The 14,064-nt window shown below is 51.9% G+C and overlaps 2 protein-coding genes across 2 annotated transcripts; one reads left to right on the top strand and one right to left on the bottom strand.

Annotated features, from left to right (window-relative positions):
* Positions 1-2,146: 2,146 nt before the first annotated feature.
* On the bottom strand, positions 2,147-4,619 carry NDUFA8 (NADH:ubiquinone oxidoreductase subunit A8). The gene is made up of 4 exons (XM_081339463.1): positions 4,477-4,619; positions 3,833-3,996; positions 3,007-3,172; positions 2,147-2,420 (listed from the first exon to the last, which is right to left on the bottom strand). Exons 1-4 carry the CDS (start codon positions 4,525-4,527, stop codon positions 2,283-2,285), a joined length of 519 nt encoding a protein of 172 aa, XP_081195589.1. The 5' UTR covers positions 4,528-4,619; the 3' UTR covers positions 2,147-2,282.
* A 121-nt stretch (positions 4,620-4,740) lies between these two features.
* Positions 4,741-12,370, top strand: MORN5 (MORN repeat containing 5; the record flags this gene model as incomplete). The annotated part of the gene is made up of 5 exons (XM_081339428.1): positions 4,741-4,787; positions 5,382-5,529; positions 6,100-6,211; positions 6,413-6,544; positions 12,263-12,370. The coding sequence occupies 5 exons, from the start codon at positions 4,741-4,743 to the stop codon at positions 12,340-12,342; spliced, it is 519 nt and encodes a 172-aa protein (XP_081195554.1). The 3' UTR covers positions 12,343-12,370.
* Positions 12,371-14,064: the final 1,694 nt, after the last annotated feature.

Below are 14,064 nucleotides of genomic sequence, written 5' to 3'. Positions count from 1 at the left end.
GAACCAGACCGTGGCTTTCCTTTGGGGGGGGGGTCTTCTTTAGAACAGGAAGGAGGCCATAAAGCCCCCTCTCTGGAGGGGTTCCCTAGGCAACCAGGAGCAAGGAGACCTTAAGTGACACTAACTGAGGATCTGAGGGACACTCCCGGCTGGGTCGGCTGGGTCGGGCATCCAGCCATCGGAAAGCGACCAACCGCCACCAACAGCCAGTCCTGACCCCAGCCCTGCGCCCCTTCCCGAAGGCACCGCACCCAGGGTGGGGCTGGAGGAGCTCGTGGCCAGCCCACCCTCTTGGCTAAACACAGGAAGGCAAAGGGTCAGCAGCAGCCTCCCCACAGGTCAACCACGGGAAGGAAAGGGAAAAAAATCAACGAGGACAGAGGCAGCAGAGCAGATGGAGGAACCCCTGCCTGGCCTCTCCCCACAGCATCTGTAGGGAGGGAGGATGGCCCTGTTCTTCTGAACAGGGATGGAGGGAAAGCTTTCAACCCCCCCCCCCCAATGTGCAGAGCAGCGAGTGTCCAAGCCCAGCAGAAGGGGGGCTCCAGCCTGAACCCTGGTTTTGAGTGTGGATCCCAATCCCGGAGCCAAGCCCCTCCCCACCCAATAAGAGATGCTCAGAGACTGTTTGCTCTGGGGATTTCAAAGCCCTACAAACTCATGGATGAAATTCTTCTCAGAGAAAAGGCTTCCTTGAATGACCTACAGGCAAAACGGCAGGATGCAAACCGTATATACATAAAATAATGAAGAATAATCATGCCAAGGCACACACACACACACACACAGAGAGAGAGGCACATACACATTAAGGACATCGGACTCTGTGTGTGTGTGTGTGTGTGTGTGTGTGTGTGTGTGCCGAATGTTTCATCTCAGCTACAAGCAGATCCTGAAGTGCCTGTGTTTCATATGTGCTTTCCAGGGGCAGCCCTGATCTGTGTACATTCTGCTGCTTTGATCTATGATCAGGACGAGAACAAACAACGGTATCTCTGGAACTGACACGCACCCTGGAAGGATTGAGAACTACTGGAAGCAGGCAGGTATTTGCAGTCCAGCTTGCTTATATCAGCCCAAGACTTTTTGGTCTCACTCAGCCGAGGAGTCTGACTGCACAGCTGGAGTTCATCTTCTCAGGACTGGGAGAAACAACAACTGTTTGCTGATTTTTACAACCAAGCCACCTCAGGGAGTCTCCAGTGCAACCAACCATCAGTTGAATGCTGCCTCCTGGCAGCCTCCCTTGATGTTCCAGCTAAGACTTTAAGCGATGCCGGCACAACTGGCGTTCTCACCCGCTTCCTTCCTCCGCCAGCCCCGACCTGCGCATAGCAGTAAGATATATCTGCAGGTCTATTTGTCTCCAGGGAAGGCACCCTGAAACTCAAAAGTGCACTTTTCTGACGCTGTTTTAAACTTGGTTAAGCTTACAGAACACAGAATGACAGAGTTGGGAGAGACCTTGGAGGTTTCCTAGTCCAAATCTCTGCTCAAAGTGGTTTAGCCCATTGCCTCTGATAATGTTTTGGCCACAAGAGCTAGTGCAGACTGACAAACTCGCATCGATTTGCAGAGCCTCCTTGTTTAAGAAAGTTTAGACGGACACAGACAGAGGAAGATAGGAAAACTTTCAGCAGCGCAAGAGAACCCCTCCCCTCCTGGATGTGGGGGAGTATTCCGAACCAAGATTGAGGGCAGTTCAATGTCAGTTAAAATGGATGAGGAGATTCACAGAAATAGAATCTTGAATCTTAGCAGGAGATATACATACAAGACTTCACTGGGTGAAGGAAACTGTAGATTAACGTCACCGTAGATCGTAAGACCCTATCAAGGCGCCTGAATTTAAGGCTGAGATTAATGGTTGTGTGAAAAGGGTTGAGAGCGAGGCTCACTATAACTGAGACAACACTCAGGAAGTCAAAGATCAGCAGGCAAGGAGGAAAAGTTTGCCCCGAGAAGACGGGTATTAAGAAACCCATAATATTGTCCTTAACGCAGACAACCACACTGGGACAGCTCAAAGGCTGGTCTTCCTTACTGCTACCCATAAAGATTTATTCCAGAATTAGATCATTTCTCTACCTGGATATTCCAAACAAACAAACACACACACACGACAGAACGCATGAGAAGTCGGACCTTTAGGGAATATGTATTTAATGACCATTGAGTACACGTCAGACCCATCCAGCGACAAGGAGAATAATCTACAATCCAGAAAGAAACCTGTTTTCATGCAGTGGCTGGTGTACATGCACAGGTGTAATTTTTCCCCCCTACCAACTCCAGAAAAAACCTCGGTTATCATATTTCGCAGGCTTGTACTCGCCTTCAGTTGGTTGGTTGGGTGGTGGTCTCATTCGGGAATGGCTGGGGTTCTCGGGGAGGGGACGCACGGTCTTCACTTTCGTGACCTGGAAAGGGAAGAATCCCAATGGAAGATCTTGCTGCAAGAAGACAACATTTTAGAAGAGGAAGCGGAGGGAAAGAGCAAGGGGGACACAGAAGCGGCTGGGCCTCTGATGCAGTCAAGACCGCAGGATCTCATGCCCAGCATTTTCTGCTCGGATGAGACTAAATGGGCCTCTGTAAATATTCCCCTTACCCTCCTGCATTGCTCAGTTGCAAAACGTGCAGCGGAAGTCAGGTAAACATCTGATAAACACGCCAGAAGGTAATTCACGTGCAAAACTGCTAGCTCTGTCTAGCAGCAGCAGAAATAAGGGAGTTAGACCCCTTGCCTTCGTATTCCAGAAGCCTATCATCCCCTTAAAGGGCTGGTTTAATCTAGCAATGCTCCCCAGCCTACATCCATCACAAGAAAGAGCAAAGTCAGCTCAGTCTTGTCGTATTTTCAGAGTTGCGACAGGAAGGAGGAAGGAAGGAGCAGATTCATGCTCGTTTAGAGAAAAGTGGGTGATGATGGGAAAGGAGCAAGAAGCACTTGGTTCACTGACCATGAGCACCTGCCCTAAAGAGACGAGGAGGGTCCTCGCTTACCTTGGACAGCTGCCCCAGCTCTGGCCTCGCCCAGCCCAGCTTGTCTAGCACGCAGTCATCGAAGAGTTGCTGTTGCTTCCGACAATACCGAAACTGCAACATGTTGGACTCGTCCAGGCAGTTCCAGTATTGGTTAAAGGGCTCGGCACAGTGCAGCTTGATCTGCCTGTAAACCAGAAGAGGCTGCGTTTGATTAAGCGAATAAAAGGCTGAAAACCATCCCGAAATGCGGTCGTGTCCCAAGATACATGGGGAGGGGGATAAGAAGATAACGTAACAACAACCTGGGTGCAACCTCAAAACATCTGGAGCACAACTTGAACACCATCAATCAACTGCAAAAGGCAAATTTGCTTGGAACAGCTTAGATCCTACTGATTTTTAACACCACCAAACCGTAACATCTGCCTACCTTGGGAAGGACTCAATAGTGGACAAAGATGCCAAATCCAGTTTAAATACTTGCTGGCTGTGCAATAAACCACACTAATTTATTACATGACCACCATTGGCATTGACAAAATCCCCATCGGTCCATTGCAAAAGGCAGCTTTGCTCGGCACAGCTTCCCTCCTGTGACGATACCCCTAACATCATAAATCTTTGACATCTGCCTATCCTGGTTCCTTGGGGAGGTTTCAATAGGTCAGTTAAAATGCCAAATCCACTCTGAATATCTAGCTGACTACGGGGTAAACTGTAATATTTTTCATTTCCACCCTGAGCTACAAACATTCTCCTTTATTAACAACACTTCCCTTCCGAGGCCTTCACAGCACGACCCCCTCCCAACTGTGTCCCAGAGCCCTCCCCCCGCCAGGCTCACTTGAAAAAGTCCACGGCGCACTTGCTGACGGCCCGGCCCTCGTTCAAGCACTTCCGGGGGTCCCTCTCCTCCCAACGGCACAGCATGAACTCCTTGTTGATCTGGTCACACTGCGAGCCATAGTGGTGGGCACCCGCCTTCAGGACTGCACTGCCAACTGCCAGCTGAGGAGCAAGCCAGGGAGTCAAGGGCAGGCCCATTTATTAACAAACAGAAATAAATACATTTCACCTGTAGTTTTCTCTCTTCTTGTGCACGCCTTGGGCAAGATGGGCGGTCACACAGATTGGATTAATGAATAAATTCATAAACGCCCAGATTGCCCCAGCCTGGCTGTTCATCCATTCTTATTTCATTCCTCCCCCTTCACATATAATCTTCCTGGTGGCTGCCAGATCCATGCTAGGAGGGGGGGGCAAAATCCAAGCTCTGAAACTGGCAGATAGTGTGAAAATAAAATGTGTACTTATTTTACGTATTTGCTTAAGGGTGGGGAGGGGAGGGGGGGCCGCAGGCAGAGCCCTGGACTGACCCCTCCAGAGGGGCTTGGGGAGGTCAGAGGTCACGGAGGGTCACGCGAGTGGGGAAGCCGAGGCACCGCCCGGGGTGCTCCCGAGGGCAGGGGGCGCCGCGGGGCGGCTCACCTCCGGCACATCCAGCTCCTCCGGCGAGGGAACCTCCACCAGGCCCGGCATGGCCGGAGACGCCGCGCACCTTCAACTCTCCTTCGCCGCCGCCGGGCCTCAGGGCGCAGCGCGCATGCTCCCCGTGCCACGCAGGCGCAGACGCCCCGCTCCGACCTCTCCTCCCGCACAGGGCGGGGCGCCCGCCGCGGCCACGCCTCTGCCCGCTCCGGCGCCGCCCTCCGTTGCCCAGGCGACGGAGACGCGCGCGAGCCCCGCCGCGCCATGCAGTACACGGGCAGCTGCTACCGCGGGCAGCGCGTCAACGGCAGGTGCACGTGGGGACGCGCAGCTCCTGGGCAGCGCCGGACACGCAGGCTGGGGGAGGGCCGGGCGATCCCCGGGGGCGCCCCTCTCCTGCAGGCCCGTTGATGAACCGCGATTTACCTCCCACCCCCACCCGCTGCCTAAAGGTTGCAAAGTGGGGGTGGGGGGGGGTCGTGCAAACGCGTTACAAGGAGGTCGCCACGGGAAGCCTCTGCTCACGTGCAAAGGAGGGTGCCTCGCGTGAAGGCCCAGGGGATCCGGGCTGCCGCGCCCTCCCTGCAAAGACTTGGGGGGGCACGTGCAGTGCAGACGGTCTATTAATATGCAACGCTAATAATTCATAATCGCCCGTAAAGATTGCAGAGTCTGCCTCGATGGTGCTATTAATACCTCTCATAAGAGCAATCTGCTCGGTGGGGTGGGGTGGGGATGGAAGCTATCCCTGCCTATTAATAGGTCCAATGAGTAATGCATCATTAACAACCCCCCTTACATTTGATATATGATGATTAGGGGGGGGCAATGCAAAGGCTATTGCTCCCTTGCATAAGGATGGCCTGGGTGGTTGGAGTGCCTGACTCTCTCTGGGCTCCCCCCAGGTTGGAAGGGACAGGGACCTACACCCTCCCCACCGACACCAAGTATGAGGGCGAGATGAAGGACGGCATGTTCCACGGGCCAGGAACTCTGTACTTCCCCAGTGGAAGCAAATACGAAGGGACCTGGGACAAAGGCATCTGCGTTGAGGTAAGGCTTCAACCAGGGCCCTCTGGGGCTCTTGAGAGACAATCTCTTTGACACCCTGGTGGGAGCTGATCTTGACCCATCCGGGCCTATGAGGACCTCCCGGGACCACCTTCCTACCAAGGGGAGTCATCCTTTCTTCTCCATCTCCGAAGCCTCAGCAGATGCCTCCTGGGTGGGCGCCCCAAGCGTGCTGGGCTCCACACGCCCACAAACCAAAGTGGCTCGGTGCACACACTGTGCTAAGACAACATTGAACAAGGATCTGGAATGGATTGTCCCATAAGGACCTTTCAGGACTGGGTGCACTTAACTGTCCTTCAAGAATGTCCATCCTCTTTAGAAACGCCATTCCTTGCTCTTTTCCTTTGTCTGTCTTACTTCTTCTACCCGCCTTGTCGGTCATTCCCTGCCCGTTTCCTGTGTCTGATAAAACAGTTTTCTAATTCATAATAGTCGGATAGGCAGGCTCATTCACACCATCTGAGAAGGGAAAGAAGCCATCCTTGGGGACGCAGTCAAGAAACAGGAAGCTGGTTCTGCTCCACCTTAGCCCTGAATTTGCCCTGGCAGGGGAAATACACCTTCTCTGACGGTTTGGAATACAAAGACAATAAATGGCATTACTGTGACGGCTACGACCGAAGGTTTTACACGGAAATCTGCAATGGCCTGAAGCCAGCAGGTACAGCTTGGGTCAGCCGGATGTGGGGATTACTGATGCTCTTGCTCTCTTTGGCAGGTGGGCAGACCCTCTCCCTTCGGATCGGGAGACCCCCGAAAACTCAAAATCAGGGCCCCTGGTGCAAAGAGTCAAGGCTGGGTTGTTTTTCCCCCCAGAGTTGTTGTTTCTCACATCCTCCTCTTCCTCCATTTCCTTTCCAAGGGATTTCCCAGCTGACCAACCTGGACCCGCCTCGGAGCATCCCACCTGGCTGCTATGACTGTGGAGACGGCTTCTACAACCCGAAGACTAGAGTGGTGGTGGATTACCGGCACCGCTTCCTGAGAAACGCAGGTAGGCCTTTATCCTCTGGATCCATTTCAACCTGGAACTGGCTGCGGGGGCTGCAAAATAAGCAAGAGGGAAGTCTGAGCTGTCCTGGAGAACACCGGGCAGACCACTGCAAGCCTTGGGGTCCTTAACCTGGAAAAGGAGTGGGGAGGAATGAGGGCCCTTGGGGTCAGCCATATTTTTTTTAAAAAAAATCCCATTTATATCCCACCCTTCTCCGAAGACTCAGGGCGGCTTACAATCTAAGCACAAATCAATGTGCTTAGCGAGACCCCCGAAGGTAGGTTGGACTCTGGAGACACCCCACCCTCAGGATAGGCCCTGACCTCAGCAGGGTTGGTGAGGTTGGTCCTCCAGCATCTCCAGAACTTTGCCGTAGGTGGGACTGGGCTCTGTCTCCCCCCCCCCCACCCAACATCTCAATGCCTCTGGGTGCCATCAGACCAAACTCCTGGGCTCAGTGTGACCCTCGTCACGAGTAAGATAAACACACCCTTTCCCAACACAGGAATTGTGACCGGTCAACCCAGAGAGAGAGACAGACAGAGGGAGACTCCTTGGAATTTTTGTTCCACCTCGGCTTTGAACGCCCCTTCCTTTCCTTCTGTTGCTATAAACTTGGAGCGACGGCCTCGCAACAATTACAAGTGGCCCATTGTGCAAATCCCGCTTTGCAAAGAGGTGGCTGGGCAGTGTGCAGGAGCGTGCCCCCCCCGCGTCCCTCCCTCCCTCCCTCCGAGAACATGGGTGTGAAGATGGGATGTCGTGCCAAAGTCCATCCCTTCCTTTAAGGGCACAGATACAATTGAAAATGGCAGCATTTGTCTGCCCTTAAAGGAACGCCGCCGTCCCCGGAGGGTCTTTCGAGGCTGGGGGGCCACCGAGGTGACAAGAGGGGGGGGGAGCATACAAGGAAGGGGTCAGCCGTGAGAGGGAACGGATCCAGGACTGCTCCTTCGCCGGAAAGGCAGGAAAGCTCTGGCAGGCGACTGGCCAGATCTGGAAGCATCAAAAACAGATGTCAGGAAATATTTAGGAACCTCTGGACAACAGCAGCAGAGGCGGTTTGCTGAAAGTCCACCCTCTTCCTAAGGAGCTGGGTTCGAGGAGACTGTTTTACCCTTGAGTCAGCCCCTCCCCTCCTCCATTTGCCTGCAGACGCCAGGATTCCCACACTTCCAGGGTTTTGAGCTGGACCCACCCAGAGAGAAACTAAACTCTGCCTCCGCCTGGGATTCGACAGAGGAATTGCAAAGGCCTCAGATTTGAACCCAGGTCTCCAGCCTTGAACGAGCCCTTACCACTCCAAGGCTTTCCTGTCCTCTGCTTCTGTTCCTCCATTGCACTTTTGCAGTCGTGAATTTCTCTCTTGGCCCGGCCCGGCCTGGCACCACTGCCGGTTGCCCTCAAGAGCACACCTGGCCCTTTGAAAAGCAGACAGGGAACGGCCTGTGACACCCAGACCCCGTGAGCTGTGACGGGTTCAAATGGCAATTGTGCAAGTCGCAAATTGAAACTATTATCTGGGAAAGAAAGAAATAAGTGTGCCTCCTCGGATACTTTTCCGTGGATGGCATTGGGTTTTGATCAAGCAATGGAAGTCCCGTGCGTGTGTGTGTGTTTGTGTGTGTGTGTGTGTGTGTGTGTGTTTAACATACTATAGTATAACTCTCTTTTTTCCCCTTCTTCCTCTTTTCTGCTTTTGTATATTTAATCATTGTGAATTATAAGCCGTGTGAAAGATTTTAGCTCTGGGGCATTTGCCAGATGGTTGATTCTGCTATTTTTTTTTCTTTTTCTTTTGCACAACAAAAGACATAATGTTTGTGGCAAGCCCTGAGAAATTGTTGGTAATCAGTGTATTCTTCAAAGAACGGGCGCCAGACCTGTTTGCAAGAATGTTCGGTTTATGCCGAAATTAATCGTGAGCTCTTTTGAGTCTGCTCCTGGGCAGGGAACAAAACAAATTGTGTCAATTGTGTGCTGGTTTCCATCGCACAGCCCTCTGAATGGCAGAGATGGGATGGGTGAGCGAGTGCCTTTTTTCCTCTTCCTCCTCCATATATTTGGTTGTCAGTATATGGGTCAATGCAGCCGTTGCTTCAGAAATCACCACTTGGTGCAGCTTCCTTTAGACTAACCCAAAGGATCTGGTTTTGTCAGGGAATCCTTTGGAGAGGGGAAGGGTCCCTTGAGCAGGTCTGCTCCTCAGAGCTGTTAATTAGCAATGCCAAAAATTGGGCGTGGAGTCAGAAGGAAGTGCACGCAGGTCGGCACTGGCAGCTTTGGAGACGCAACGCCTTTTGAGCTCAAACGGTGGTCTCCAGGTGGCTTTCTCCGCTCTTATTTAATTCAGCCCTGGACAAATTTTAGAGGAAAGAGAGCATTCTGAAGCCAGACCAGGAGAGTGTCCCTGAATGAGTCTTCAGGGCTCCCACCAGCCTCTTCAAGACCCACAGTCTGATCCAAGAGATACAGGCATGAAATAGGCCGGATCATGTGTTTCCCATGTTCTGGGGGTGACTTTTTCCACCCCTGCCTGGCTGTGGGCCGCCTGTGAGGGCTCAGTGGGAGGACCTCGTGGCGTTTGGCCGTGGGCATTCAGGGTGCCAGGGTCCCAATCTCCCTCCCCAGCCTCTCTACCTGAAAGCTCCCCCCATTCGAGGAAGGCCTCGGCTGGTCCCTGGGGGAGCCCTGCCAGGCTGGGGGTCCGCGCCTGGGCAGCCGCTTCCTGGCAGGGTGCGCGATGCTTGGCTCCTTGCCCACCCTCTGGGTTTCCAGGCCCTAAAATAATGACTACTTGAAACCTGCAAAGATTTAATTCCTGGCTTGCCAAGAATAACAAGCAAGGTTTGGGTTTGAGCTCCCCACTCTGGATACGTAGACAGAATCCAGCTGGGGTCTTGATGGCACCAGGGGGGAGGTGTTGGGCAAGGAGGGAGGAAGACAGCAAGTAGAGATACTTCCCCCCTTTAGTATTGAATCATGGCAGTCTCTTCAGGAGAAATGGCTTTGCGGAGTTCCAGTATCTAAGGGGCAGCCACAGAGAAGAGGGGGTCGACCTATTCTAAGGAGAAGGCAGGACAAGAAGCAACGGGTGGAAACTAATCAAGGAGAGAAGCAACCTGGGCCTAAGGAGAAATTTCCCGACAGTGAGAACAATTAACCAGTGGAGCTGCTTGCCACAAGAAGTTATGGGTGCTCCAACACTGGAAGAGACTGGACAGCCATTTGTCTGAAGTGGTCTAGGGTTTCCTGCCTGAGCAGGGGGTTGGACTAGATGACCTCCAAGGTCCCTTCCAACTCTGTTATTCTGTTCTGTTATTCTGCATGGGGACCTTTATCAGAGCTTGAGGGACTGTGCTTTGAATTCATCTTGATTCTAGAATAACAGAGTTGGAAGGGACCTTGGAGGTCTTCTAGTCCAACCCCCTGCTCAGGCAGGAAACTGTAGACCATTTCAGACAAATGGTTGTCCAACACCATCTTAAGAACCTTCTTAAAAACTCCATCAAGGCTTCCTTAACACCAAGATAAATATGGATACTCCCCATGGATTCCATGCCTTCGTGGCTACCTTGGGCCTTTCCTGCCCTTCCTTGGGTGGCATGCAAAGGATCCCAATCCAGGGTGTCTTTGCTACACGCTCTGCTGCTGGGCCCTTTCTTGGTCCAGCCGGGACTCTCCTCCTCGGGTGCAAACGGGGGCCGCTAGAAAGAGGAGACGCGAAGAGAATGAATTTAATCGCGTCCCGATGGGATTCCTCCCCACACGAAAGACAGAGCGCCTAATTGCACCAGGGTGATAATTTCTACTTGATTAAAGAGTATTTGTATTCTCGCTTCCCCCTCTTCTCCCCCCCGCCCGACCCTCAGTACCACTTTTTAAAAAAAAGAAAAGAAAAGGAAATCACATCTAGGGCGAAGATGTGCCTCGGCGCTCCTGTTAATATCGCCCAACAATTGTCTTAGCTAAAAAGAAAAAGAGAGGAAGGTAATTACAACTTTGTCGTCTGGCAGCGCTAATCAGAGTCTGTCCGGGCTTTTAATTCCATTTTAAATATGGATGAAAACCCCAACTCTTCAGGCTCACCCCGGTGTGGCGGGGCGAGGAAGCTGCCGGGGATTGCGTGAGGAGGGACCGGGGCGGCTAACACGAGCAGCTGCTGCCGAGAGCCCGAGCAGCATCTGTGATTCAAATTGTTAGCTGCACCGTCAGGTAGAGTGCGGGGGAGAGATGATGGAGAGGCTGTTAAGTCCCTGGCCGCCAATTACCAACAATCAGGGAGGAGACCCAAACTCGTTCAGCACAATAAACCCAGTTTGCCTTGTTTCGTGCTGAAGAGGCTACAGCTGCACCGATTCAGGGCCCGGGAGCAGGCATGATTAGCAGGCAGCCTGCCTCCTCTTCCTCCATTAACCCTTCGCTCGGCTATCCCCACCCAGCCAGGCCAGGCCGGGCCGGGCCTCTGCGTCCCCCTCTCCGTGAGGGCTGCCTCTCCTTCTGGATAGGTCCAGTGAGAGAGTTGGGGTGACCAAGGGTCCCCCTGAGCTGCTCTTTGGCTGGGCAGTTCCCTTCCCTTTGCATCCCTCACCGTTTAAGCAGGAGAAGCGCCCACCCCGGGGGAGGGGGAAACTGGCCTTTGGAAAATACCTGGCTTCCTGTCCGTCGCCTGGTCAAAAAGTCTTGGTGGTTTTCCCTGCATGCAGAATCACAGCCCTTTGCCTGAGCAAGCGCAGGAGGTTAGGAAGAGTTGCGAGGCAGGATTTGTGTTCCTGGCTCTGCAGGATCCGGCCCTGTCTTCCTGGTGGCCCTAAGTTGTGGCAAATCACCTGGGTGACCTCAGGACAGCAGCAAAGGGACATTTAGCCCCTCCAAAATCTCACCGGGTAGCCCGTAGGCTCAGCTCCCTCCCCTTCGCCTCATGGCCACAACTGGAAAATTGTGACATGGATACAGGCTGGATTCCCAGAGGCAAGAAGGAATGAAAATATATTTATTGGGGGTCCTGGAGTCCGTTTCCTTAACAGAGGAAAAGAGGCTGCAGCAGCAGTTTTTAACCGGTTACCAGATTAGCCATCTAACACCTAAACAAAATGGAATTTAGATCGGTTTATATGTGAGCTTAAGATTCAGGCCATTCCAGCGGACATGATTAAAATGGCCTTTCCCCCCCCTTCCCCATCAGTGCAGGGAACCCCTCAAATTTATTAAATCATAAGCTCACCACTTCCACGCTTTCTGAAATCTCCTGAAGGAAGGCTGAGGTTTTGACAGTATGAAAAACGACCTAGATGAAATTAATTGAGTCGTTAAAAGGCAATCAGACTGTAGTCACGTCCAAGGCAAATAATTAGACTAATTTTGTGCCCACTTACCTGGGGTAAACCCTATTTAAACTCGGTTGGGCTTACTTCCAAGTCAAGCTGCCTTGCTAAACCAACAGAAAGCAACACCCAAGTGGCCTCTTTACCAGCTCAAAATACATTTGCTTTCTCTTTAAGAGGAAACTTTTTATCTGCCCTACCGTGAAAAGTCTTTCTTTTATGTCTTAGATCTTAGTCTTCATTGTTCCTCGCTCAGCCCTGGGGCCCAAACTCCTCCCCAGTTTGACAAGGGGAGGCCAAGAGACCACCACCCCCCTCAGCCCTGAATGAAATCCATTTTAATTCTCCTTTTGTGTCTCCCCCCTACCACAATTAACCAACCCCCCCCCCCCAGATGATGATGAGCACGACTGGATTGTGAAGACCTGCCGGAAAGGCTGGGACGAGTGTGTTGGCTTCAAGCCGAAGAAGTGAGCCTGGCGGAGGGCGAGGAAGAAGCCGGCGCCCCTTGGGCTTCTGCGCCTGAAGACCCTCTGCCTATCATTTCTCCATTAAGGCCGACTTGGCCTCCCCCTGGCAAGAGAGCGGTGCCCGACGGCTTCCCTTTCATCGGCGGCAATAAGTGGAAATGGTGAGCCAATCACCCCAGATTACAGTCAGATTCTCCCAAGATGAACCGGTTGGCAAAGACCCAGGCCGTCCTTTGCCCTCTGGGTTCAATGGCCTCTCCCCGGGAGAGAAGGAACCAGGGGTGTTTTTTTTTTGGGGGGGGGAGGTGCTTGGTTGTTGTTTTGTTTTGCCATCTGCATGGAGGACCCAAGGAACAGAAGAGGAGCCGGGCTGAAGAACCGGAGGAATCCATTCTTCCCTGATGTCAGTGCCCGCACCTCGACTCGACTCGACTTTATTTATTACACAAATAAGACAATTTACAAAGCACGACAGTAAAAGGGAGCTAATAAAACAAACATTGGTTTTGACCGTTTTTTGTTTTCTTTTGTTTTTTAAAAAAGTGCTTTACATGTTTTTTCTTTTTTCCATTATTCCCTCCCCCCCCCACCGCACCCACCCCTTGTCTCTTTATTTTAAATAAATACCAGTCCTGACCGCCTGTTCTTCCAAAGGTTATTTTTAGCCATGTTCACCTAGACATGCACAAATTGCCACAATCTACAAACAAAACAGTCTGCTCTTTTTCCCCGAGACAATTTGGCGCAGCTTCGGACCCCCAGCTTCTCCTGACCAGGCCAGGCAGTTACTTCTCTGTTTGCCGCTTAGTTGGTGAACCCCCCCCCCATTCTGTTCACCCCAGCTATTAAAGCAGAAAGAGGGAGACGTTACGCTGCTGTTCAGAGACCCCAGAAGGCCAACATGCTTAAATTAAATATACATTGTGAACACCTCCTTTGCCTTTCCAGATCCACTAGATTCTACTTACTTTTTCTCAGCTCTTAGAGCTATAGAAAATTCAAACATATTCCATAAAGGAAACTACAACCCTTGCCGAATTCCAAAGCGCGTTATTTGTAGGGAATTGAGTTACGTAGATTTTGACTAGTCTTATTAATTACTGGCCTTCAGTATTAGGATGTTAGCAAATTTGCTAGGAGTTTTTCACAATGTGACTGTGAGAAGTGAATGGTATGAAGGATTCTGTTCCTATTTTAAATTACCCCGATGCGTTGTTGGAAGTACAGTACTGGGAAAAATAGGGATTTTACGGGCAGAGTCGTCCAACCTCCAGGAGGGTCTCTGAGCATGCAGAGTTTGCTCGTTCAGGCTCAGCTGTGTGTTTGTGTGTGCTTTTAAATGTACATAGATGGACGGCTTTGCCCAGGACGAAGACATAGGCTAACCAGATGCTAATCTAAAGAGGATCCATCTTCCTCTTGTGGGGCAGGCCTTAATTTTCCAGAAACACCCATTTAGTGAATGATGAATGGATCAAAACATCCATTTAATGCTTTCCAGTTTTGCAAGAGTGGAGCAAAAATTGCCCTGTGTAAAAAGGCAGCCCCTGACTTTTGCAAGGAAGGAAAAACCAACCTTTGCTTGAGGATCGGGGAACAACCAGACAAAACCTTTTCTCTCCTCTGGGACTGACCCCCACCCTGGGGTCCCTGCTCCTCCTCCTAGTGGCGCGGAGGGGCTGAAAAAGCCGCTCACTCCAAGCCACTGCTTGACCCACCAAAGCTT

The sequence above is a fragment of the Vipera berus genome, assembly GCF_964194415.1.
Source record: "Vipera berus genome assembly, chromosome: 15".
In the NCBI taxonomy this organism is placed as follows: domain Eukaryota; kingdom Metazoa; phylum Chordata; class Lepidosauria; order Squamata; family Viperidae; genus Vipera; species Vipera berus.
This window is presented reverse-complemented; position numbering and strand designations above follow the sequence as displayed.

Bases quoted from the DNA above. Each gene is read 5' to 3' on its own strand.
- NDUFA8 (XM_081339463.1), bottom strand. From the start codon at position 4,527: ATGCCGGGCCTGGTGGAGGTTCCCTCGCCGGAGGAGCTGGATGTGCCG. The intron at 3,997-4,476 runs GTGAGCCGCCCC...CTTGCTCCTCAG, and splicing joins AGGAGCTGGATGTGCCGGAG to CTGGCAGTTGGCAGTGCAGT. The intron at 2,421-3,006 runs GTAAGCGAGGAC...TTCCCTTTCCAG, and splicing joins AGCTGGGGCAGCTGTCCAAG to GTCACGAAAGTGAAGACCGT.